Source organism: Helianthus annuus, chromosome 16, assembly GCF_002127325.2.
Source record: "Helianthus annuus cultivar XRQ/B chromosome 16, HanXRQr2.0-SUNRISE, whole genome shotgun sequence".
In the NCBI taxonomy this organism is placed as follows: domain Eukaryota; kingdom Viridiplantae; phylum Streptophyta; class Magnoliopsida; order Asterales; family Asteraceae; genus Helianthus; species Helianthus annuus.
Genome location: NC_035448.2, coordinates 197,594,145 through 197,621,146, shown reverse-complemented (window position 1 = coordinate 197,621,146; position 27,002 = coordinate 197,594,145). Strand labels below are relative to the sequence as shown.

Here is a 27,002-nt window from a genome sequence, read left to right as displayed (position 1 = left end):
TAACTAGGCATAAGTTGTAACCCCCCAAAATGTGTAGTATGATAATAAGTACAAATAAATAAAGAATGTAACTTGGTTAATGAAATATGACTAAATGGTAGTTAGTTTAATTGAGAAAGCCTAAGTTAAAATACTCTCTCAAAGTGGGAGGGTCTAAGTTGTAAATATTAAACAAAAGGGGGTTTTAACTAATAAATCACAAAAATTAAAACCACCCACATCTGGGGTTTGGTCGATCGTTCAGGAAGAGCAGGAAAGGGGAGGTGAAACCCTAACCTCAAGAAATCAAGAATTGAAGTGAAATTCATAGAGAAATTTAGTGCATGAGTCCATAAATTCGAATGGCAAACCCTAACTTCTGAAGTGGTAAGTTAAATTTTCTGAAATTATGATTTGTGAATGAGGGGTTCAACCCAAACTCGATTTCTTGTATCAAATGTGGGAATTCTGAGTTAGAATTGCTTTCTAGAACAAGAATCATGATTGATTTTTGGTTGTATGGAAGATTGTAGTAAAAACCCACTTTGTGAAATTATGTTATGATTAGGAAGATTATTAGGGATTATGATTGCATGTAATCTTGATATGTGATCCTATTTGTAATACTTGAATGCTAGATAATTTGATGGAGAATAAAGGAATTGCAAGAACTAGATTGATTATTTGTGACATATAGGATGAATTAGCAAAGTCATGCTTTAAATGCTTGTACAATATGCTTTATTAATGTAACGCACACTAGGTGTTTGATGAAATGCTTGAAAGAATAATTATGTGTAATTTGGAACATAAAGGAATGAAATTTGGGTACTAAACGAATGAATGAATGTGTTGATATAGGCGTGAAGGAAGAAGGTTCAAATACTAAGAAATCGGAAGGTTCACAAGACCGAGGTATGTTTCGTTGCATACAATTCCTTATTTAAAATTTTGTATATTTATGTTTTGATAAACACCTTTGTTATAACGATCATAGTGATTAGTAAGTAGATAACACATCCTTCATGGGTTTGGTTATGTTAATGATATTACATTAAGCTATGCAAGTCGACCGGTTCTAGTTCAACCGGGTCGAGTCAGAAGAGGTACCATCCGTTCAGAACGGGTGGTCACGAATGTAATAAGAAACGTATGAAGTTCAATCCGTTATACGGATAGAACGAAAGATCTATGTGTAAGCTATAAACCGATGATACCGGGTCGTAAGTGGTATGCTTGAACCTCATTATGAGGGTATATGCCATTACCCATTTAATTGGGTAAATCGAATGCGTAAGAATAATGAAAGCATATAAACGAATGAAGCTAATATGTTGTTATATTGAGTTAAATGAGTATTACGACTAACTTTTGAAGCCTTATTATTGAATGTAGGTAAATCCTCAATTTAGGCGACTTGGAGAATCGGAGCGAGCACGTGTGCATGTTATGTTATACCATACGTTTCCGCTAACTAGTTCTCATCTTTTTGGTCTAGGACTTGTTATTTTGCTTAGCTTTGTTAGTAGTCGTATATTTTAAAACTTGTTGTCTTTGTTTTTGGTAGGATTATGTCAACCGGATCGTAGGATGCTATTTAGTTTGATTATGTTAAAAACAGGGGCATGCTCGTTTTATGGACGGGTCATGCCCAAATTTTGTAAAAATTATGTATCAAAGTTGGCACTTTTGATGTCTTTAAATTACTCTTGCAAGCAACTTTATAATTACGGAAAAGCGGGTGTTACAAGTTGGTATCAGAGCCTAGGTTTGAGGGATTCGAGTAAGAGTAATAGTGCTTGAACTCAAACCGACGGCTCGTGCAAAAGTGTGCTCGCTCCGAGATCGCCAATGAGGTAAAACTTTAAGTTTTTGTTTAATACAAGTATGTATAGTGTGTTTATGATAAATATTTAAGTTAAGTACGTGAAATAGTAATAAAAGGAGTTAAACATTGGGTTATATCAGATCTGGCGTCGCACACAGTTGTGTCGTTAAGTGACACAGCTGTGTGGACCATTAATGCTTGTTGCTGAAATCAGGGTGTGTAGCAAGGCTGACACAGCTGTGTGACATTGTACTCAGATAATCAACACAGCTGTGTCTGGGCAAAATTTTCAGCGATTCAGCAAAGGAAGGGTCGTCGCCGACGGGCTATGATGCCATCGTCGACGCCCTCATGTTTGCCGACGACCTATTTTCCTGTCTACGGACTTTTGTGGGCGACGCGCGTTTACAAAGCCCGTCGCCGACGGGGTGTAAAGCCGTCGCCGACGGCCAGCGGAAATCAAATCCGCTGAAACTTTTGTTTTGTTTTGTTTTCGTATTTTGAGTTTCTAAATTGTTTAAAAAAAACTTAATGAATGTTCGTGTAAGATCTATATAAGGCCTAGTACGATATATGTGACCACGATTAGTGGATAAGATAGACGAAATTATGAAAATTTGAAAGTAATGTGTCGAATGACACGAAAGAATGATGAAAGCTGAAAAAGCGAGTAAGTTTTAAAATATAAGAATGCGAACGAAGTAATTATGGACTAATGAACTATGATGTATTGAAGCTTATGAATTATGATTTAAGTTCCCATACTTCTCAGAAATGCCCGTTTTATGCTCTTGTCAAGTTATTAGAAGATATAATAAGCTATGTAAAGTTATGTAGATCGTTGGCGATAAAGAAAAATTTATAAAAGTCGAATGTAACATATGGAATGGCATGAAATGAATGACGAATGTATAAAGTGGAGTTGGAATTCGTATGAAAATTTGGATGAAAGTATGCTTTGATAGAATTACGCATTAGAGACTTGTACCTTGTACATGAATGGTGTAATGCTTATGTGTATTTAATGATTTGTTTTGTTATGGTTAAGAGGCGAATATGTGCTAAATGTGAATCATATGAGCTTATTAGTAAAGGATATGTTGGAATTATGATATATAGTTACCTTGAATGATATTTGCTAATTGTAGAATAATGAAACATTAGCATGTAAAAGTACGTGTATGTGAGTGTATATGTGTATTGTTTAGAGGATCACATAAATTGTATATATCATACAATACGAGTATGAAATGCATAGGATATTAATATTATGGACTACCATATTTAGATGGATACATGTTCAAAAGTTTAAAGTGTGTAAGCAAGACAGTTGACTTTCTAAAAGTCAACAGTACAAGAATATTATAGAACGGCCATTAGACTCAAATGTTAAAGTAAAGAGTTAATGTGTTATGTATTCAATGATTTATGTGTTATGCCTGATAATAGTTTAGATGTATGGATTGGAAATGAGATAACTATTAATAAATGTCTCATTTATACGAAATTTGACTAACGAAAGTCAATTAACGTGTGAATAGTTGTGTGTATGCTCACATAAGCTAACGATGTTACGAACGTAATAATATGTAAGGATGGAAATCTTGTCAATTGACTCAAGCATGGATGGCAAACAGGGTAAGAGGAAGCGATGAAGCAAGCATGAACATGGACGCTAAAGGTAAGTGATTTCGCCATCACTTCGAATTTATCCACATAAAGATGTATGCGTATTTGAACAGTCGAAAATTAAAGTGAAACGTATAAATAAATGAGAAATGTTAAGATACGTTTTGGTTGAAATGGTTGGCTTATGTTAAACCGGTAAGACCTCATTATAGGGGTAAAACCGGTCATAGATTCTAGTTGAGAAGTTTTTAAGGCGGAAATGAGAACTTGGTAATGTTAATGAAAGATATGGAAAGAATGTTAGATGAGGTATTAGCTAAATACATTTTGTAAATATGTTGAATTGAAAGAAAGTACAACGCGTGATACAGTACTTATATACAATAGGTACTAAGTGGTGAATAACTTTAAAAGGTCAGATCATAGAAAGTCAGTAAATAATAATTATTTACAAATTTTGGAAATATTACGTAAGAAATGCAACGTGTAATGTGGGATACTCATTAGTAAGAGACATGCTAGAGAACGTAGGTGAATTAACACCATATACGGTGAACGGACAAATGGAAATGATATATTAAGAGATGGTCATGAATTGACCGAAGCTCAAGAAAAACACGAGAATCATCTCACTTATGTCCGGTCAAGCTAGCAAAAAGGGGTCTAACGATTCTTAAAGGATTGGATCAATATAAGAAAGAAAGATAAGAATGAAAAGTTTAAGCTTACGATTGAATGTGAATCAAACTTAAGAAAGAATGGTGGGAACACCACTAGAAATAGGATGTAGAGTGTCGCGTAGAGACGCACTACATGAATTAGGACATGGAATTAGTGCTAGGACCCAACACTTGAAGTTGAATGTAGAAGATTAATACGAAAATATATCATAAGAAATGTCATGGTAAATGATATTACAGAAGAACGTAAGGTACGGATGAAAATATTAGAATATGAGAAATGGATTCAAACTAGTAAAAGTGAAAAGTAATAAATTAAAAATTCGAATCCGTAAGTGAAGACGGATTAATCAAGTGAGAATAAAAACTAAGTACCAAACTCAAATAAGTTATACGGGTCAAAGGGCGATCGCCATTTGAACCCGGTATTTAATGTTCGGTTTGTCAAGTTTATTACTTATAGGTGAGCATAATGTATGGGCATGCTTTGTCACAGTTTGGAAAGCATTAACCGTCGCAAAGTATAAATAACGAGTCAAGAGTTTTGACCCGCTCCAGGTACGTATAAAAAGATTATATTTTTAATAGGAGCTCAAGGCTCGACTAGAGAATGATGTGTCAGAATAGGATAACTGATACCCATATGTAAGAATGCATTTGCAATTAGACTTCCGAAAAGTCAAACGAAATAAATGAAGTCCTTGCAATTATGCAAATATATGGTACAAACGTGTGCCTCGATGCAACCACAATAGGTGAGAGGGTGTTAGTCTGACATTGAAAGGTCAAACTGCGAAAGTTGGAGAAATAACCAATAAAAAGAAAGGATTGTATGTAAGAAATGGAATGTATGATATGTTTAGCATGTACGTAAGAAAATTTTGAAAGATACGATAGGCGAACAAACACGCTGTAGGACACAATTATGAAAGGTTATGTACTAATTATTTATTTATAGATAAATATGATGGAATTCTTAGTGAAATGATAGTATTGAAGCTAGTGGGAGGATGCCCACGAGTGAGAGCATATTTCATGAATAAATGAGACCAATTCTGGTATGGAAGGAACGTATAAAGAAGCGAATCGATCCGGCACACAGATAACCGACTTATACATTGAAAGCGAGGTTAGTAAAATGTTTAATTCTTAGTTAATGATTAAGAATCCGAAGATTTATTTGTAAATGGGAACAGGATGAACGGTAGAATAATTATGGTATACTATACAGTGATCGACCTGTAATGGTCAGCGTGAGAAGGTATGAATGTTAGTAAGAGGGAGAATTAAAGGCCTCAAATGAAAGTTTGAGCTGAATTGGTTAAACGCTAGTATGGTGCTCGTACACAACATACCTAGTTGTTATCATAAGTAGTTCATGCAAGGAGCTAATAATAAAGTGTGCGAAGGATTAAATTCAAGGCTAAACTCAAACTTGTAATTAGTTCAAGTGACGGTGGTAACCATAGAATGATGCCTTATACTCGTATTAAGTATGAAAAAGTAATTAGGAAGTGGGAAGCTTTGTATAAGTACCACTAAGTCATTAAATGTCTATAGTATACGTATAATGTTGTGCTAAGCCCTCATATGAGCAAGAAAGTAATTGGAAGAACGTTAGTAATGGGATGATGGGGTTGCTTATAATTACAATAATGAATTATGTCGTGCATGATTCGTGTGCGGAATAAAATAAATCGATTTATTTATATTAGTAGATGTATGAATATGTTACGCTTATTTAGAAAGATAGAAACAAGCCGCAGGCATAAGCTTGTACGACAACTAGTATGTATTTGGAATAAATTTCAATGAACAAACCGCTAGTGATGATGTATGTTAGGAACTAGTATTATAAAGTGAAAACGACACTAATAAGAGCTCTGGATCAGATTCTGACTTATATGTAATTATGAAAGTAAATTGTTTGAGTTAAGAACGGAGGGACAATGCGTACAAATACGTTTATGCATAAATGAAACTCTTGCCAAGATTCAGAATGCATCCATGTTATATTAAGCAGTGTGAGCGAATAGATGAAAAAGTAAGAATAGAAGTGGTTTAGTTAGAATGAGAAGGGTTTCGGGGACGAAACCTCTTTTAAAGGGGGTAGATTTGTAACACCCCAAAAACGTTAACTAGGCATAAGTTGTAACCCCCCAAAATGTGTAGTATGATAATAAGTACAAATAAATAAAGAATGTAACTTGGTTAATGAAATATGACTAAATGGTAGTTAGTTTAATTGAGAAAGCCTAAGTTAAAATACTCTCTCAAAGTGGGAGGGTCTAACTTGTAAATATTAAACAAAATGGGGTTTTAACTAATAAATCACAAAAATTAAAAACACCCACATCTGGGGTTTGGTCGATCGTTCAGGAAGAGCAGGAAAGGGGAGGTGAAACCCTAACCTCAAGAAATCAAGAATTGAAGTGAAATTCATAGAGAAATTTAGTGCACGAGTCCATAAATTCGAATGGCAAACCCTAACTTCTGAAGTGGTAAGCTAAATTTTCTGAAATTATGATTTGTGAATGAGGGGTTCAACCCAAACTCGATTTCTTGTATCAAATGTGGGAATTCTGAGTTAGAATTGCTTTCTAGAACAAGAATCATGATTGATTTTTGGTTGTATGGAAGATTGTAGTAAAAACCCACTTTGTGAAATTATGTTATGATTAGGAAGATTATTAGGGATTATGATTGCATGTAATCTTGATATGTGATCCTGTTTGTAATACTTGAATGCTAGATAATTTGATGGAGAATAAAGGAATTGCAAGAACTAGATTGATTATTTGTGACATATAGGATGAATTAGCAAAGTCATGCTTTAAATGCTTGTACAATATGCTTTATTAATGTAACGCACACTAGGTGTTTGATAAAATGCTTGAAAGAATAATTATGTGTAATTTGGAACATAAAGGAATGAAATTTGGGTACTAAACGAATGAATGAATGTGTTGATATAGGCGTGAAGGAAGAAGGTTCAAATACTAAGAAATCGGAAGGTTCACAAGACCGAGGTATGTTCCGTTGCATACAATTCCTTATTTAAAATTTTGTATATTTATGTTTTGATAAACACCTTTGTTATAACGATCATAGTGATTAGTAAGTAGATAACAAATCCTTCATGGGTTTGGTTATGCTAATGATATTACATTAAGCTATGCAAGTCGACCGGTTCTAGTTCAACCGGGTCGAGTCAGAAGAGGTACCATCCGTTCAGAACGGGTGGTCACGAATGTAATAAGAAACGTATGAAGTTCAATCCGTTACACGGATAGAACGAAAGATCTATGTGTAAGCTATTAACCTGATGATACCGGGTCGTAAGTGGTATGCTTGAACCTCATTATGAGGGTATATGCCATTACCCATTTAATTGGGTAAATCGAATGCGTAAGAATAATGAAAGCATATAAACGAATGAAGCTAATATGTTGTTATATTGAGTTAAATGAGTATTACGACTAACTTTTGAAGCCTTATTATTGAATGTAGGTAAATCCTCAATTTAGGGGACTTGGAGAATCGGAGCGAGCACGTGTCCATGTTATGTTATACCATACGCTTCCGCTAACTAGTTCTCATCTTTTGGTCCATGACTTGTTATTTTGCTTAGCTTTGTTAGTAGTCGTATATTTTAAAACTTGTTGTCTTTGTTTTTGGTAGGATTATGTCAAACGGATCGTAGGATGCTATTTAGTTTGATTATGTTAAATACAGGGGCATGCTCATTTTATGGACGGGTCATGCCCAAATTTTGTAAAAATTATGTATCAAAGTTGGCACTTTTGATGTCTTTAAATTACTCTTGCAAGCAACTTTATAATTACGGAAAAGCGGGTGTTACAGCATAAGATTGAGTTACAACATGCGGCTTTTTGCTCATAAAATGCGGGTTTTTTATAACATGCGATTTTTTTTATAGAACATGCGGATTTTTTTCATTTTCGACATGCTTTTTTTTTGTTTTTTCAACTTTCGGTTTTAGTACTTTATAACATGCGTGATTTTATTTATGGAGTTTATAACGTGCAGATTTCAAATCTAGTACGATAAGACATAGTGTACATTACACTTTCACTATATATACATATATATAGATAGATAGATATTAGAGTTAAATATCCTTTTATGTATAACCCGTGTAATACACGGGATATCTATCCTAGTAAATTAATATAAAAAACAATAAATAGTTATTAATAACAAAAAATAATCGTGGTAAATGATATTAAATAATATATAGTATTTAATAATAAAGTATAAAAGTTAAGTATTAACAAAGTAAAAATTAGTAACATTTGTGTGCATAGAGGTATGTACCTCATGCTTTGGGAGGTTTTCAAAAAAAAAATTTGTTGTTTCACTTTTAACCTAAAACTATTTGTTTTTCTACTTATAACACCAAAAGTTTTCATCTCTTACAATTTAAACTCACAACTTTTGTACTTTCATCTTTGGTCCCCACACTTTTCATATTTCGCAATTTTTTCGTTTTTGCGAGTTAACACGACATAACATGTGTGTGGTTCAACGTTTTAACATTTCATTTTACGCTTCGTACTAGATTTTGCTAGTTTATAAAAATAATAATAACAAGTACTAAATATCTTAAATAATAATAAAAAATTATACATAATGATACATATATTCATAATATTTTATTAAAAGTTTTATTAATTTAGGTAAACAGCAATTTACACTTTACTTTTTATGTAAAGTTACACTCATAGTGTAAAATGTCTAAATAGGTGGTGCATTTTCTTGTTATCATTAAATATCTACATCCAATTCAGTGATGAAGCATAGGGGTGCCTATGTATATCTGTGATATATGAGGGTACAAAAAAGTAAATAATCTCACTTTCAAAAATTTCAAAGAAATTTTAGAGATAAGGTGCACGTGTGCAAATCTAGGCTTCACATGGTGGGACCAATATGTGGGTCCCATGCTTAAAACACACACCTGGATTCGGACCCATTGCTTACTTTCCATCAAAACACCCACCCAACCCAACCCAACTCAACTACCTCAATCAGATCAGATAGCCGAACCACCTATCAGTTGGCGCATTCACCCGTTCGAACCACTTTTATCATCAAATATTTGATTTATTACTTTTAAATAATTGTACTTTCTGTAGTTTAGTTTAGGGTGAACGAGTGGGTAGGCGAAGTGAGGTGATTGAGTGAGGTAATTAAGTGTAATCGGTGACCGAAGAGGGAAGATGAGAGAGAGTTGGATAATAGTGGGTACCACTCTTTTCAAACAATCATAATTTTTTTTTGTTTTTATATTTAAAAGAAAAAAGTTTAACTCTTCTTAAGGGAGATGACCACCCTTATGTTTTAGTGCAAGACTTAGGGGACCCGGGGTGGGGTATAATTTCCCCGTGATATATGAGTTTCACGCGTGATAAAATCAAACAAACCACTGCCACCCTTCAAACTTAACGCGTGAAACATAATTCCCGTGATAAACTTAACGCGTGATAAATGGAAGATTCTGAGGGGATGTGAGGGTTTATTGTTGGATGTTGTGTGTTGTGAGTGATGGGCATTTCCACTAAAAAAGGTTGTGAGTGATGGAATAATGGTTGATGACATGACGAAAATTGATTGGATGTTGTGAGTGATAAATGGGTGGTGACTGATAACCACCCCTGCCCCCTTAGAGAACGTATGATCAGAACATAACGAGAATTGACAATTTAAAAATCTTTCTTGTATGTGTCGTGCGGAAGTATACAATAAATATTATACACAACATTAAATGTATAAATAAAAGTTCCAAACCTAAAAAAAAAATACTTGAAAACATTTAAAAAAAATGTAGGGTTACAATGGAGCATGTATAGGCTACAATATCCTGATAAGCCAAAAGAGTTGTGTGGTTACCGTATGACATGCAAAATCCCAACACTTAATATAAGCCTCGTTCCGGTTGTTTCATTGTAAGGCTACACTGCATGCGGACTTAAATATCCAAATCAAGTATATATTCGTCTCATAATGCTTAATAGATTTATTTATAAAAAATGATGACTTAACACATACGAAACTCAAATCAACCAATATTCAAATCTTCAAATAGGTAATTTAGATGGTACTTGCACATAATCACCCAAACACACATACTTCAAATAGGTTATTTAGATGGTACTTTTGCAAAAAAGAAAAAAAAAAAAAAAAGATGGTACTTTTGCAACCACACATACTTGATCCAAGACTATATTCCTTGAGGAAATATTAATAACCCAAACACAAGACTACACTCTTAGAGAAAATATCAATTACCTTACACTTTAGGAGGCATGTGACACTCAATTACGAGACACTTTAGGAGGCACGTGACATTCACTTTTCAAGCACACATTATTTAGAAAGATATTTAATGCCATGTTGTGTCGAAATAAAATAAGATATAATATCCTTAAAGTTTCAAGAAGTTTCATAAAAGTTGTAAGATCTTGACTTGTAGCCACATAGTTTAACAAAAACATCAAATGCATATTGTAGGTTATAATACTTGTACCAAAGTCATTAAATAAGTAACCTAAAACAACACAACTACGCCATAACAATTTATGTAAGACTGCGGGGTATGGTGGGACGGGGATTGGGCTTGAGTTGGGGCATTTGATGACACGTGGCTTGGGTGGCAGACATGGGGTGACCCACATTAAAACAGGGTATGGTGGGGCGGGGGTTTGGAGGCGTGGGTTTGGTGGGCTTCGCTGGGCTGACCCGGCTGGGCCCTTTGGGCTCTTTGTAATTAAAGAAAAGAGTTAATTACACAAATGGGTCCTCTGGTTTATACATAATTTCGCCTTTGGGTACTAACTTATTTTTTTAACAGGTTTAGGTTCTGTGGTTTCAATTTTGTAACACCTTTGGGTACTAACACCAAAATTAGTTAATTAATGACTAAAATACCCTCGCATTTTTTTAAGTTTATCAATGTAACACATTTGGGTACTAACACCTAATTTTATTTAAGTTTAAATCAATTTTACAAAATCTATTTATTTTTTTTCATTATTTTATTATATCTCTTAATTAACATAAACTCTATTTATTTTTTTTTATTTTCATATTTTTATTAAATTTCTTATTTAACATAAAATCTACTTGTTACACCAGTATTTTTTTAAATAGATTTTTTAAATAAAATCTACTAGCTATATAGTTTTATGTAAATTAAATTTTTGTTTTCAATTTTGGATTGAAATGATTGATAATAATAAATATCTTTCATGTAAAAAATTTAAGCCTTTTTTTAACTCATTTTTTTGTTCATTTACATTTTACTATTTTAGAAAGATATTTAATTTACATAAAACTATATAGCTAGGTATTTTAGATAAAACTATATAGCTAGGTATTTTAGATAAAACTAAAAAAATTTAAGCCTTTTTTTAGCTTGTTTTTTTTTTTTTTTTTTTTTGTAAAATAGCTTTTTAATTTACTTAAAACTATATAGCTAGTAGATTTTACTGGTGCAACTAGTAGATTTTATGTAAATTAAATATCTTTCTAAAATAGTAAAATGTAAATGAACAAAAAACGAGTTAAAAATGGCTGAATTTTTTTTACATGAAAGATATTTATTATTATTATTATTATTATTATTATTATTATTATTATTATCAATCATATATATCCAAAATTCAAAACGAGTAAGGTTTATATTATTTAAAACTAGTAAGAAATTTAATTTACATACAACTATATAGCTAATAGAATTTATTTAAAAAATCTATTAAAAAATACTTCTGTAACAAGTAGATTTTATGTTAAATAAGAAATTTAATAAAAATATGAAAATAAAAAAATAAATAGAGTTTATGTTAATTAAGAGATATAATAAAAAGATGAAAATAAAAAAATAAATAGATTTTGTAAAATTGATTTAAACTTAAATAAAATTAGGTGTTAGTACCCAAATGTGTTACATTGATAAACTTAAAAAAATGCAAGGGTATTTTAGTCATTAATTAACTAATTTTGGTGTTAGTACCCAAAGGTGTTACAAAATTGAAACCATAGAACCTAAACCTGTTAAAAAAATAAGTTAGTACCCAAAGGCGAAATTATGTATAAACCACAGGACCCATTTGTGTAATTAACTCTAAAGAAAATTACATAAAAATTAAAGAAAATTACATAAAAAAATTACATAAAAAAATTTCCTAACGTTTATATTTGTTTTTTATCTCTTCTCTCATCTCCAAGACTATTTCCAACTCGTCACCCTTTAGGTGATCAATCGGCTGGGATAGAATTTTCAAATCCTCCCGTCTTTGTCTCTCGGCTTCTCTAGCGGCATCTCTAGCTTCTTTGCTCTTCCGAATTTCGACCCTTTGTTGTTGGAAGACGTTGAATGTATCCAACTTGGATGAAATGGCATCCAACTGGTCGCTGTATATTCCTCTATGCAAGAGTGAACTCCCAGCTGAAGGTGATGCCGTAGCAGATCTTGATTTTTGAGCACGCCTTTTTGTGGCATCTCTTCCATACTCAGGCCGGTTTGGGCTTGGCTAATCATCTAAAAGGTCCTCAATCTCTTGATCTCGTGCATCAGATTGGGACGAGGCCCTCGACCTTTTGGAAGACGTGTTGCTTTCGCTACCACTGGGGATATTCGCCCACTTTGGATGAAACTTACAAATCTCCCAACAATGCATGAAACGGAAGTCGGTCCCCACATTTGTCTTGAATTGAAGCAATGCATTCGTCACAATGTCGGCTTCGGTTTCACCACTTTTTGGGTTTTGTTTTGCTTTATTTAAAAAACCACTATATTTTGTAAGTTGGGTGCTTATCTCGGTCCACTTCGAGGATAAGCTATCGTTTTCACGATAAACCTCTTTTCCCAATTCTTCATGGAATATTTTACTAACCCCTTGCCACAAATGGGTTCGATGTTGAGAATTTCCTGTTTTTATAAAAACAAAATTTAATATATTACAAAGTTATATAAAAAAAACATCAATAAAAACAAAGTTTAAGAATACCTAAAGTTGAATGTTGAGATTGTTGAAACCAACCCCTCGCCAATGCAAGTTCTTCAGGAACGGTCCATTTTAGTTGTTTTCGCTTGATGGTTTCAAGTGCTTTATCCGCCTCGGTTTTTTTCTTATGGCTTCTCTTTTTTATGGGTTGGGGTGCGGAAGGACCATCGTTGGGTGGTTGAGTTTCGGGGACGGTTTCGTTTTGTGAAAGGTCGATGGAGGTTGGTGAAAGGTCGATGGGCGATTGTGTAAACGGGGTAGGTATCGAATCGTCGGTGTGTGGGAAGTTAGTAAACACACGATTCCCGATATACGATGCATAACCCGCCATGTCAGGCATAGAAGAGTGTATGAAAAATGGACGAGCCATTGGACGAGTGGGTGGTGGGCTAGGATTATTTTCTTGGTATGCATACGGGTTGTTCGGGTCAAAAGGACGGTTATGAGGATGCATTTTTTTCGTTTTGTAGATGGAGATTGAAGATGAATGTGGTAAAAAAATGGAAGAAATTGTGAGGTTTTATAGTGGAAAAATTAAATTGTATTTGTTTTTTTTTAAATAGCCGTTGGCCAACGGCTAGCCCAACGGCTAGCCCAACGGCTTCTTTTGGTTTGTCCAATTAGAGCCCGCCATGTCACCTTGACCAGACCGCCCCACGCCCGGCTTGAAACCCATGCCCCAAGGGCCACGCTCAAACCCATGACCACCCGGGGTGGTGGCTAGGGCGTTTTCAGCCCACCCACGCCCAAACTCCCGCCCCATACCCCGCAGTCTAAGAACATAGATGGAGTGAATATTTTCTTTTGTATATTTAGTTACTATCTTTAAAAACTCCCTGTTTGTTGGGAAATATTTCTTATGAAAGCTTGTAGTTGACTAATGATAAGTAAGGAGTTTGAGGTTATAGAAATATTATACAAACATAGAGATTTCTAGTAGTTTGGACTAGTGTTAACTAACAACTAATATTCACTCATTGACCTTTCATAAAAGTTGTTTTTCACTAGATTTTTCTCTAAATAGGTAGAAATCATCATGTACAACGTTTCTTTTCTAGAAGGGCATTCCTTTTTAAAATGTAAAGTGAATCCTATAATTTTTTAATTTATTTAAGTAGCGATCATCTCTTTATCTTTTCACACAATGTAAAGGAGTCCTATAATTTTCACTTGTTTAAGTAGTGATCACTCTTTATCTTTTCACTTGTTTAGCTGTGTAGGCAGTGATCTCCTTTTATTTATGTTATAATCAGTCAAAGTATAGGAGTGTGAGTTATTTAAAAAGATGTGAGAGAGACATATAACTCGTGATATTCAGACAATCGATGCACGACCTGAGCATGCCATTAATCGTACAAGGTTTGTGCACGACTCGACCAACATTAGCCTTGTACCACCATTTCACACTTATACAAATCCCAAAACAAAACTGAGACACTGATCTTTACGATAAATCCATACATCAATAATTAGGCTTCTATTTCACTTATCACTAGGCTTCCTTTGTATACTTAATAAAACTAAGAGTTAGAGACAAAAAAATGACCATATAGATAAGTAACTGCATATACATAGTTCAATAATTTTACTCTGAAACAATCTTAACTTTACAACACATTACTCTCAAACTTACCTTTCATCTCTAACCATCCAAAACCACAAACTTCCTAATCATAAAACATCTAACAAACACATAAATCATTACAACTAAAACATAAACCAAACCATGTTCCAAAATCACATGAACCACCAATAAAAAATTAAAAACTCATACACTTTACAAGGTAGGAAAAAGGTAATGAACAAATCACACAAAGCACACAATATTTTTAATATATTGGTATAGTACACACACATGGAGCATATTTATATTTCACTAACCATTATCTAACCATAAAGCTACATTGGATTTATTCCAAATATTTTAACTTAAAAATAAAAAATAACAAATATTTTAACTTAAAAATAAAAAATAATAAATATTTAAACTTAAAATAATAATAATAATAATAATAATAATAATAATAATAATAATAATAATAATAATAATAATAATAATAATAATAATAATAATAATAATAATAATAATAATAATAATAAGAGCATCTCGAGGTGCATATTTTTGAGAGCCTCAAAAATAATATTTCACACATTTCAGGCCTCAAAACGAGTGGTTTATCTCCGTCGTTCGCCGGAGTTTACGGCGGTTTGTACGGTGGCAATGGCTGCGTTTCCATGATCGGAAAACATTCATCACGATCTCCTCTTCTACTCTAACCCTAACTTCTCAGATTTCACCACGATCTGCGTTTGATTGTTCGATCTGAAACGCATTATTCGACTATTTCTGCATCAATTCGATCGATTTTTTAAGGTCTGTCATTGTTTATTATGCTGTTTATGTGCTGTTTATTGTGTTAATTTCACTCTAGATTGTTTAATTTTGTTGCATTTTGAAAAAACCTAATTTGTCACAGTGAGATTTTAGGTTAGTTTGTAGCATATTTTATGAATATATGATTTATGTTGTTAATAATAATAATAAGAAGAAGAAGCCTCAAATTATGGTGGAAATTTCTTAGAATATATGTTAATTTTGACTTAATTTCAGTCAAATTTTGAGATATTTTGCCGTAGACTTTTAGTGACTGGAGTCGTCTGCTCAGATCTATATACATAGTATATTCATAAAAATATTAAAATAATAACAAAAGTTCACAGATTTACTCTTATTTTTATGATTTTAGGGAAGGTGTTTGGATTGGCATGATCAGTTATAAAGATGTCATTCAAAGGACTTGTGCGCGAGCTGAGAGAGATGCGGGATGGGATCGGGAGTATGTCGAGGAGAGGGATTGAAGGGAGACACTGGAGGAGTCGAACGAGGTCTCATATTGCGCCGGATGTAGCTCCGGTGGAGCTGGTAGATCAAGGTCAGTGGGCGAACTTGCCTCCGGAATTGCTGTTGGATATAATTCGTAGGATCGAAGAGAGCGAGACTACGTGGCCTGCGAGAACTGTTGTTGTTTATTGCGCGTCGGTTTGTAAGTCGTGGAGGGATATTACTAAGGAGATTGTCAAGACTCCTGAAGAATGTGGGAGGTTGACTTTTCCAATCTCATTGAAACAGGTGAGGTTCTAAACTTTTGATGATTATTCATTATTGATGTGAAACTGTTGGTTATATCGTTTTATGTTGATTTTTCTGAATAAAAAAATGTGTTTTTTGATAATAGCCGGGACCTCGAGATGCTCTGATTCAGTGTTACATAAAAAGAGATAGAGCAACTTCGATACACCGATTGTACTTCGGGTTGACCCCATGTGAGTCATCATGAACTCTATACTTTTTTGTTCTATATATAATATACTTAGCAATTTTGCGTATTTGTCTGACTGTTACAAGTCTTATGATCGACAGCCGAAGGTGAAAGTGATAAACTGCTGCTGGCAGCAAAGAAAATCAGAAAGGCGACAAGTACAGAATTTGCGCTCTCGTTAGTTTCCGATGATTTTTCTCGAGCTAGCTCTACTTACGTTGGCAAATTAAGGCAAGTTTTAAGTTCTGACAACTGCATATATCGTTTACGGTTTAACATCCATTTTGGTTCGTGAATCATTTTTGTATAACGATCTTTTAAAAAAAACAGGTCAAATTTCCTCGGAACCAAGTTCACGATATACGACACCCAACCACCAACTGATGCAGCGATTCAACATAATCTTAACCGATCAAGTCAAAGATTTCATAAGAAACAAGTATCTCCTAGAGTACCGGCATGTAGCTATAGCATAGCCACCATCTCGTACGAACTCAACGTCTTACGCACGCGTGGTCCCAGACGAATGAACTGTATAATGCATTCTATACCCGTTTCCTCAATTCAAGAAGGGGGCACCGCCCCCACACCAAAATCTTTCCCACACTCTTTTGATGACAAACACTCGCCCTCGTCACCTTCTTTAAAAAGCAAAGATTTGAATGCCACCTCATCTTCATCGAGCCCCATTTGTTTTGATCCTCTGACGCTTAAAAACAAAGCGCCTAGGTGGCATGAGCAATTACAATGCTGGTGTTTGAATTTCAAAGGGCGTGTGACCGTAGCATCGGTGAAGAACTTCCAGCTTGTCGCTTCTGTTGACCCGTCTCATAATGTGTCGGCTGCAGAGCAAGATAAAGTGATTTTGCAATTTGGGAAAATCGGTAAAGATATTTTCACTATGGATTATCGGTACCCTCTTTCTGCATTCCAAGCTTTTGCGATCTGTCTCAGCAGCTTTGATACAAAACCCGCGTGCGAATGACATCATCATCTTGATGTGAGCCTGGTCGGGTTGTTTTTATTTGGTTACTTGTTTCACACACACAGAGTCTTGATAATGCATGTGTGGAAGAATTGTCTAGCATTGCTATATGTTATAAGCTTGATAATGTTAGCAGCACAATCGACTAGTTTCTTATGTAGCTGTTCTAATTTCGACAAATATGTTATTTGCTATAGCAACTCTTTTGCAGTGTGTTTCTTGGCATCTTGTGTGGTATCAACTCCTTGTCTACTGATTGATTATTAGACAGACGATACCTGAGGTTAGTATGGTTGACTCGAAAAGTCAAAACAGGTAGCTTTATTATTCGTTACGACCCATTTTTTCTGAAACGTATTGTATCTGGAGTTTTTTCCACAAAAAGCTGTCAACTTCAAACGAGGAAACATGTTAGTTTTTGACATAAGCTAATGTTTTGAAAACCAGACTACTTGTTATCTAATCAGTTGTTCTAACGGGTTCACTTGCTGGACCGTTATAACCGGTCCAGAAAATCAAATGACTTTGTAAGTATAATATTAAAGTATTACAAAAAAAAAAAAAAAAAACTAATATTGTATTAACTGAAAATTAAAATACAGATTTCCCCTCTATTAATTCACAAAAAAGTTTTGTGAGTTGATAACACTGTTCAATTTTGTACAAGTGACTATATACTTTATGTACAATTAGGTAATGCATGATTATTTTCTTCATACTTTTGCTAACTGTAGCTTTTTGTTTAGTGAGTAAGAGTTGTAATATTTTTTTTTACACTTTTCACCCTATAGGTTTTGTCTATAATAACATTGTCTCAAAACATTTTTCATCTTTTACCTCAATGCTTAGTTTTCATCTTTTACAAATTTATTATTTTACGTTTCAGTCTAAATTTTGGAAGTTAACACCCTGCAACGCACGTGTGTGGTTCAAAGTTTTACGTTATTTTGTTTTGTGGTTTAACGGCCTTGCCGCAATGCGCGAGTTCTAAGTCAACTTAGTTATTCTTTTTTGTGTTTTATGTTTCGGTCTAATTTTTGCAAGTTAACATACTGCAACGCGCGTGTGTGGTTCAACGTTTTTACGTCGACTGTTTGTTTAGTTTAAGAGTTCCGCCGCAAAGCGCGGGTCCTAAATACTAGTTATTTATATAAAAGATAGATGAATTTGAAAAGTATAATGGAATAAGGGTGGTCGGTATCGTTTCGGGTAATCACTCAGGGAGTCACATTCACCGATCGGTGAATGGATGCTGACGACGCTTTCGGTGAGTGTGAGGGCGGTGACTACTCACTGATGCGGGAAGAGGAGGGAAGGAGGAGAGAGGGGGGTTTAATGGTGGGTCCCAACCCCTTTCAAGTTTCAACCAATCACAATTTTTTTTTTAAATTCTTTACCACTCTTCATGTGTTTGACCATTGCCAGTGATTGAGTGCAAAATAAGGAGTGAAATAGGGACTTGACATGACATGATGTTATTGACTAGATAATAACTCAAACACCATAAAGTGATTAAAGGACTCCCTCCACCTTGAACAATAAAGTAATTCAAATTAAACAAAAAAAATGAACTAAACAAAAAACCTCAAAACCAAAGGGACTGCGTTGACTGGGTTAGTCAGGCCAGCTATAACAGTTTAGTTTGAACCCGCTTTTAAAAGCTAATTCAAAATCATTAGGCTGTACTAACTTTTAAAATTAGTAAATTGATCCAGTAAATTGCCAAAATCGTCCTTGAGGTTTGGGTATGTTTGCCAGTTTTATATTTTCATTCAAAATAACTTTTTTGTACCATATTGCCTTTCACCTTTGAGATTTTTTGCCATTTTCATCCAAAAATCTAATTTGCTTTGTTTTTTCTGTGAGACATTTGGATGAAAATGGCAAAAGATCCCAAATCTTAGGGACAATTTTGGCAAAAAAAAAAAAGTTAGCCATTTGGATAAAAATAACAAAAATTCCCAAAAGTGAAAGGCAATAAGGTACAAAAGAGTTGTTTCGGATGAAACTGACAAACATGCCCAAACCTCAGGGACGATTTTGACAATTTACTCGTTAATTTAATATGCATACATATTATATAACCCTACAAAAAACAACTTGGGTCATAACTTTTCGTTTAAAAGTTGCGTCGATTAGAATATTATACTTAGACACGCGCGTTCATATCTATTAATTAAATGGAAAACGTAACAAAAAAACATGTCTGTTCACTGGTTGATGCATCTCTACAACAAACTAGAGACGCCGGTTCGATTCTATTAGATACCATTTTTTGCTGCTTTTTTCTTTTCCCTGTTTGCTTCTAGAAGGCAAATTCAATTCAAAATGAAATCGTATCAACCAAAAGATGCAGGTTCGAATCCCTTCCATGCCGTTTTGCTGCTTCTTTTCTTTCGGAAGGCACCGCATCAGAATCTAAATAGATGACGCCATGCAAATCATATTCATTTAATTAACCTGAACTACATTCTTCAAATATTACACACCGACTTCGACTCCCCAACAGTAACCATCTCCATTTAGAAACAAAATTTGTCAGTAAACATTAATTTCTTTAATTGGTCTTTTACAAGGAAATCTCATATTTGATCAATTGTTTTTTATTAAAATTTTACAACCCTTTTTTATTTCAGTTGTCTCAAATCCCATGTGTTCCTCAAATTCAATCAAAGGTGTTATTTTATTGTTTTAAGAACCCTCTTTTTTAAACAAAAAAGTTCAATACAAATTGTGATAAAGAAACGGAAATCAATCAAAGGATATTGTATGTATTCTTAATGTTATTCATGAAATTAAAATTAACGATCAAAGGGTAGATGAACACGTTGCTGCAAGTTATACCCTGGCGATAGTATGTGTTTTACATGCGTTTCAAGTCGAGTTGATTCTTTTGGTTCCGACATCAGACCCGATAAATGGAAGGGAGTATTCGGTTGTCCAAAGAATTGATTATCGAAAATCAATTTATATTTGAAATCTTGGTTGTATTTGTGACATACCAATAGTAAGCTTAGCGTAATACTGTGATCCCGATTCCGATTTTTAAACTTGCACTGACTATTGATTCGTTTTTTGATTTACCGTGGTTTATTTTAGAAATCTTGGTCGTATTTGTTTCGTATCAAATAGTAGGCTTTGCTCGAAACCGTGATTCCGTTCCGATTTGTAAACTTGAATTTCTTGACAGATCTACTATTAACAAACTTTGATGTTTGGTTCTTTTTTATTTGCCGTGGATTACTAACCAGTATCCAGAGACTACCAAAACGAATCAAAACTTTATGTTAACCTATTTGTACGTTTAAAGATCATCATTCATATTGTTCAATTTATTTTTGCAAACACTAAATTTTTAGTTTTGTTTTATGTAGTTGTCTGACATCATTAAAAAAATTCTTTCAATTATGGGTTTTTGATCTTCCAATGATAACGAGTAAGTTTTGGTCATCAAAACAAAATTAGAAATCTGGATTCTAGAAAACTAATAATCGTATTCTTTTGTAGGGCATGGTATGAAAGTGAAATCAATTGATACATAGATGCCCCTTTACCGATTCACAGAAACCAAAATGAATAAAATGACTTTGATTGCAACTGTAATTTTTTTTACTATTGTCGATTGACTTTGATGGAAACTATAATAATTTTGCTGTTGATCAATAATATTAGAATGGACTTATGGTCATTATTATCTAAATTAATCTTGATTATTTTTGGTTTATTTATCAATGATGGGTAACATTTCTGCAATGAAGAAACTAAAAATGAAAGTTATGCAGTTGAAAGGTTAACATTTGGAATTATTTACTCACAACCTTTTGTTTTCTATTATGCAATATGATAAATATTATTTCTAAGAAGCAACAATTGAAATATTGGCCAAATGTCTGATAAATTGGTTTAAAGTTTTTAGATTTGTTTGGATCGTTAATATGCTTTGATGAACTCACATCTCTAATATCGATGCTAAAGACATTCATAATCAACACCCGCAGCAACGCGCGGCTTAGCGTCAACTCGTTTCAAAACAAAAAATAATTAAATAAATAAAGATAAACGGCCACGCACAGTCGCTTTGAAGTTCCAAACTGTAAACTGAACCATCAAGCCTGGTTTTTTAAACCACAAAACATGATCCGTATTATTCTCAAACCAGTTGAAAAGTCAATTTGCTTATGTTTGGGTGGTTTGATTGGTTTCATCGGTTTATAAACACCCCTACACGATATACTTAATATTGTTAGTAAATCTTTTTTTGGTTCATTGGTCTTTTTTACTTGGTTTTCTTAGATAAGAGATTCGCAAAAGTTTTCCGGTTCAAGATCAGGTACCAATTATTGTACAACGCATCACGAATCAACATCAAGTTACTAAAAACAAAAAACGCTACATAAAAACTATATTTTGATGGTAACGAGTGAGCAAAACAAAGTAACACGGAATCATTACTTTTCGGGTATATTTTTGGATATGATAAATGTTCCAAATATCAGAAAGATTACAAACCTAAAGGAGAACCATGTGTTAGGAATCATCTTTCACATTTTTTATGTCATATCTCGGCCAATGCTATTCCTTAGAGAAGTGATATTTCCACCCATTTACTCATGAATAGATCGATTTGGAATGTTTTTACCTAACACGAGTCAAATGAAAAAAGAGTTAGGGGCTGTTTGTTTAGCTCTTAATAAGACTATTAATGTTTCAAACCTCTTATTGGTTCAACACTTAATGGTTCAGATTGTTTGTTTCACGAGCAGATGTTTGAATGGTTCAGACGTTTGCGTCTGAATGGTTAAGCATTATACAAAGTCTGAATGGTTAAGACCTCTAATCTGAATTGATCAGACATTTGTCTCTGAATGATTATTATACGGACTCTTAATGGTTCATTCCTTTTCCTTTTACTGGTTCAACACTTAATCATTCAAAAGTTGTCAATCAGCCCTTTAGCTAAAAGGGGAATGGGTCAAAAGGGTTGGGCGTGAGTGCATGACACAAAGTCAATTTGTAAGCATACAAGATCCTAAATAGATTTTTTTTTTCAAAGCTACAATCATAACCAATATATATATATATTTGGGTAAATTACTTTTTGAGTCCCTGTGTTTTATGGGTTTTAACTAGTTGAGTCCAAAAGCAAAAAGTTTAACGACCTGAGTCCCTATAAGCATTTTCTTTAACCATTTGAGTCCAAATTTCTAACTCTGTTTAGATTTTCTGTTAGTTTTTCATTAAAAGACTAAAATACCCCTGTATTATTATTATTATTATTATTATTATTATTATTATTATTATTATTATTATTATTATTATTATTATTATTATTATTATTATTATTATTATCAACAAATTTCTAACTCTGTTTAATCCTAGTCATCAAAAAATCAAGTATCTAACTATCACTAAATCAAATAGTCAATTAACAAATCGATGAAGAACAAGTTCAATTGATTGAAGCAATGAAGAACAGATTTTCATTAAGCCAATATTGAAGCAATCAAATGTAACTAACTGGTTTAAAGCAAAATTGCAGAACAGAGACACAAGAGGTAATTAATTGATGTGTTTGAGCATGATTTTCTCTATTTCAACTCAAAATATCACTGAATGGTATCATTTTATTCTCCAGTATGAAGAAATATAAACACCCAATTCAATTCCAAATTGTTCATCAAATAGAAAGATGCATACAATCAATACTATACCCACTCTTGAATCTGTGCAAACTTTGAATGGCTCATCGACAGAATCCTTCCTTCTTCAAGATCTTGCTACAACCATCTGCCCCTCACCTGGTATCATCATCTTCTTCACACATCCAACATTTGTAATCTTTTTATTATTCCTTCAACTTATCCCTCATAAATTCAGTTAATTTTGCAGCCATTACACCTAATTTCGTCAGAAACCAATTGAAGAACAAAACCCCCAAAGATCTGATCATCCACTGTAGCGGTGGTGGGTGTTGTGGTGTTGATGGTGGAGGTGTGGAGGTGTTGATGGAGGTGCAGTGGTGATGGTGGTGACGGTAGAGGTGTAGCGGTGGTGGGTGTTGTGGCGGTGACGGTGTAATGGTGGTGACGGTGGAGGTGCAGTGGCGACGGCGACGGTGGTGTTGATGGTGGAGGTGTAGCGGTGATGGGTTTTGTGGTGGTGACGGTGTAGTGGTGGTGGTGACGGTGGATGTACAGTGGCGACGGTGGTTTTGATGGTGGAGGTGTGGTGGTGGGATGGAGGTGGTTTAGGTTTTGAGAGTTAGAGAATGAAATATGAGATGAGCAGATCTAGAGTTTAGAAATGAGAGAGTAGACTATAACAGAGAGAAGGAGAAAACCAAAGAGTGAGAGAGAGAGATATTTATTTTTTAATTATAGGGGTAATTTGGTCATTTAACACAATTTAACAAAAAAAATCTAACAGAGTTAGAAATTTGGACTCAAATGGTTAAAGAAAATGCTTATAGAGACTCAGGTCGTTAAACTTTTTGCTTTTGGACTCAACTAGTTAAAACACATAAAACACAGGGACTCAAAAAGTAATTTACCCTATATATTTTTTACTTGTGCTAAAAGTTGCCCTATTCAAACCCGTTTTGACATGTTACCCGACCCAATCAGTCCAACCATCTAGTTATTATACTATAAAGAAGATTTTCCTCCAACTTAGATATGTTATCACATACTATTAAAACTGAACCAAATTAGTGAATTACCAATAGGGAGCAATTTGATGGTCAAATTGTAAAGTATATATTCCTTAAATCATTTAAAGAGCGCTTAAATATTAAGGGTATCAGAGGTAGATAGTCCTTCACTGCAATAGTATTATGTCAAATTGTATTAACATAGCTTAGATTCCTGATAATATCCTACTTTTCATCAAGAAATCTAATCGATATGAAAAATGGAATAATATAAGCCTCAAGAATCTGATCCTACGTAGGTAGACCTAAAGAAGAAGCTTTCGCATATTTCTATCCTTGTCCGTACATAGATCCAAACAAAAAAAGTTAGGTAATCTTCAACTTATATGTCCGTACATACCGACTAACTTTAACATCAAGAAGCGAGTTAACATCTACTTAAACCATATACCCTAAATCCCGTCACATCACTTAGACCATCCACTACCTGATTTACTAGCACCACTACCCTAAAACATGGACCCAACCATTTTACCGCCCCAATCTCTCTCTCTCTCTCCACTACGTAAAATATTCCTTTTCGTAAAAAAATTCAACATTCCTTCCTTCCTTACCTAAGGAATTGGAATCTCCGACTCGCTCACTTTCATCGTCGCCGCCACCAGTTTTTTCACTTATATTTTTAATAATACAAACCTTTCATTTTGCCTGTGGAAACTTGACATAGCATTGTTATTTCCTTAGAATCCAACAAAAGACTTTAGAATCAGGCATAAAAAGGACAACCTTACGAAGCTGTAACATATATATTCTCCCTATCTATATCAGTGTCTCCTAATGGAGATCCAATTCGAAAAATATTACGCACAACAATAAAAGTTAATATAGTCGTGATGTGAAGTTGTACCTTTGATACTCGTTCTTGAACTATACACTATACAGTCTTACATATCCATCCATGGTTAGTAACTTAGTAAAAGAAAATAAGAATTATTTCATCTTTTGAAAATCATATTCTTCTTGCTGGACAAACCCCACCACCTTTATTTCCTATATGTATATAAGGAGTATCCCTTGATAACATCCTCCAAACTTAGAGTGCAATATGGCATCAAGCTCCATCTCATCAAGTTGCTCGAGCTCCTCATGGACAGCTAATTAAGCAGAACAAATTGTTTGAAAAAGCGCTTGCTGTATACGATAGAGACACCCCTGACCGTTGGCAAAACATTGCACGCGCAGTGGGTGGGAAATCGGCAGAAGAAGTGAAAAGACATTATCAAGTGCTCGTTGAAGATCTTAGGCATATCGAGTCAGGAAATGTCCCTTTCCCCAACTACAGACGTTAGTCTAGATTGCATTAATTTCAACCATCAGGTAATGTTCACTTCTGCATGCACATTATTCCTAACTCAAATTTCTCATATATCGCTCATCTTTTCACGCCTACACTTCGCTAACAAATCACTAGGTGTTTGCGCGTGTGTTTTTTGTAAAAGATTCTATTCCAATACTAATGCTACATTTATAGATGTTTGCGCGCGTATTTTTTGTGACAAAAAAATTTACAAGTGACCTGACTAGAACAATCATGAAGCTATTTATCCCGATGCAAATATCCTAAAAAGGTCTCATCATTTGTTTCCAACTTTCCATTGCAGCAATGCTGGTTAAGAAGCACTCAAAATGTTACATTGAAGCTGAAGACCAATTATCTATATAAATAGAAATATCCCCTTTTATCTGATTCCATGTGTAATGTCCAGTTCTAATAGTTAAACTTTAACACTTTAACCTATATATGCGATGATTTGTTGATTAAAATAAAAGGTTTGATCATGTCATTAAGCGATAACAACTATTATAGCGTGGGTTTGCAAGTCGTTAATCGCCTATAACGAACCCTAAATTCGAATGCATGACGAGAGTTAAATGCCATTTTAGTCTCTGTGGTTTGGGTCATTTTGCCAGTTTAGTCCAAAGGTTTCATTTTTCGCCAGTGGGTCCCAAAAGGTTTCACCGTTGCCGTTTTAGTCCACTGGATTAACTTCATCCATGTTTTCTAGTTAACGAGAAGGGCAATTCAATCATATTATATGTAATTCTGTTAACTAGAAGGGCAATTCGGCCATATAAAATGACCGAATTGGCCTTCTCGTTAACAAAAATAATGGATGAAGTTAACCCAGTGGACTAAAATGGCAATGATGAAACCTTTTTTGACCCACAGACGAAAAATGAAACATTTAGACTAAACCGACAAAATGGCCTAAACCACATGGACTAAAAATGACATTTAACTCGTATGATGATGAAATTAAAGGATTGATGATTAGTATTCAATTGATTGAATAAGGTAGGTCAAATGTAGACTAAATTCCACTTACCACTTAAAACTTCAAGATGTGCAGTTAGGTAGGTTTTAATGAAAGCTAACGGGATTAAACACACGTTTGCCGCGGTGATCGACCAGAGTTTAATCCATATTAGTTTGATTCGTTATAATTCTAGCACATGCTATCCACGCTCTATGACGAGGCGAACTGATTCAAACAAAATGTAAATGGTAATGTATACACAATGTTAAAAATATCATTTCGTTCGGTTTTCGTTCAGTTCGTTACCGTGCCAGTATCAACGCTCGGTATAGCAACCAAAACAGAAAACAAAAATAAAAGTCGCGATATGCCCAAAAAGATATCTAAACGTGTTTTTTTACATCAATTGAAAACCATATAAACGAATATCGGTAACGGTTCCGATAGTACCGATGCCGATACCGATGTTCGGTCAGAATCAATGTCGATAATAATTAAACAAAGTCGAAATACTTGTATAAATTTGTGAGGCTTAATGTCTTTAACAGAATCGTGGGGGATCATTATTGCTAATACAACAATCTT

General features: G+C 34.1%; 3 protein-coding genes, 1 long non-coding RNA gene and 1 pseudogene across 4 annotated transcripts; 3 read left to right on the top strand and 2 right to left on the bottom strand.

The window, feature by feature from the left end:
• The first annotated feature begins 250 nt into the window (after positions 1-250).
• Positions 251-7,813, top strand: LOC110918247. Its single transcript, XR_002581166.2, has 5 exons — positions 251-366; positions 841-894; positions 3,402-3,488; positions 7,092-7,145; positions 7,627-7,813. It is a non-coding gene; the product is annotated as an uncharacterized LOC110918247 (long non-coding RNA).
• A 4,830-nt stretch (positions 7,814-12,643) lies between these two features.
• On the bottom strand, positions 12,644-13,476 carry LOC110918017 (glutathione S-transferase T3-like). Its single transcript, XM_022162411.2, has 2 exons — positions 13,149-13,476; positions 12,644-13,069 (listed from the first exon to the last, which is right to left on the bottom strand). Exons 1-2 carry the CDS (start codon positions 13,474-13,476, stop codon positions 12,672-12,674), a joined length of 726 nt encoding a protein of 241 aa, XP_022018103.2. The 3' UTR covers positions 12,644-12,671.
• A 1,778-nt stretch (positions 13,477-15,254) lies between these two features.
• Positions 15,255-17,675, top strand: LOC110915328 (tubby-like F-box protein 5). The gene is made up of 5 exons (XM_022160007.2): positions 15,255-15,519; positions 15,893-16,275; positions 16,382-16,469; positions 16,567-16,696; positions 16,796-17,675. Exons 2-5 carry the CDS (start codon positions 15,928-15,930, stop codon positions 17,448-17,450), a joined length of 1,221 nt encoding a protein of 406 aa, XP_022015699.1. The 5' UTR covers positions 15,255-15,519; positions 15,893-15,927; the 3' UTR covers positions 17,451-17,675.
• Positions 17,676-23,323: 5,648 nt separating this feature from the next.
• Positions 23,324-25,059, bottom strand: LOC110920340 (protein ALTERED PHOSPHATE STARVATION RESPONSE 1-like). Its single transcript, XM_022164555.1, has 2 exons — positions 25,048-25,059; positions 23,324-23,740 (listed from the first exon to the last, which is right to left on the bottom strand). The coding sequence occupies exons 1-2, from the start codon at positions 25,057-25,059 to the stop codon at positions 23,324-23,326; spliced, it is 429 nt and encodes a 142-aa protein (XP_022020247.1).
• A 145-nt stretch (positions 25,060-25,204) lies between these two features.
• Positions 25,205-25,846, top strand: LOC110918016 (annotated as a pseudogene).
• The last annotated feature ends 1,156 nt before the right edge of the window (positions 25,847-27,002 follow it).

Bases quoted from the DNA above. Each gene is read 5' to 3' on its own strand.
- LOC110918017 (XM_022162411.2), bottom strand. From the start codon at position 13,476: ATGGCGGGTTATGCATCGTATATCGGGAATCGTGTGTTTACTAACTTC. The intron at 13,070-13,148 runs GTATTCTTAAAC...TTATAAAAACAG, and splicing joins ATCTCAACATTCAACTTTAG to GAAATTCTCAACATCGAACC.
- LOC110915328 (XM_022160007.2), top strand. From the start codon at position 15,928: ATGTCATTCAAAGGACTTGTGCGCGAGCTGAGAGAGATGCGGGATGGG. The intron at 16,276-16,381 runs GTGAGGTTCTAA...TTTTGATAATAG, and splicing joins TTCCAATCTCATTGAAACAG to CCGGGACCTCGAGATGCTCT. The intron at 16,697-16,795 runs GCAAGTTTTAAG...TAAAAAAAACAG, and splicing joins ACTTACGTTGGCAAATTAAG to GTCAAATTTCCTCGGAACCA.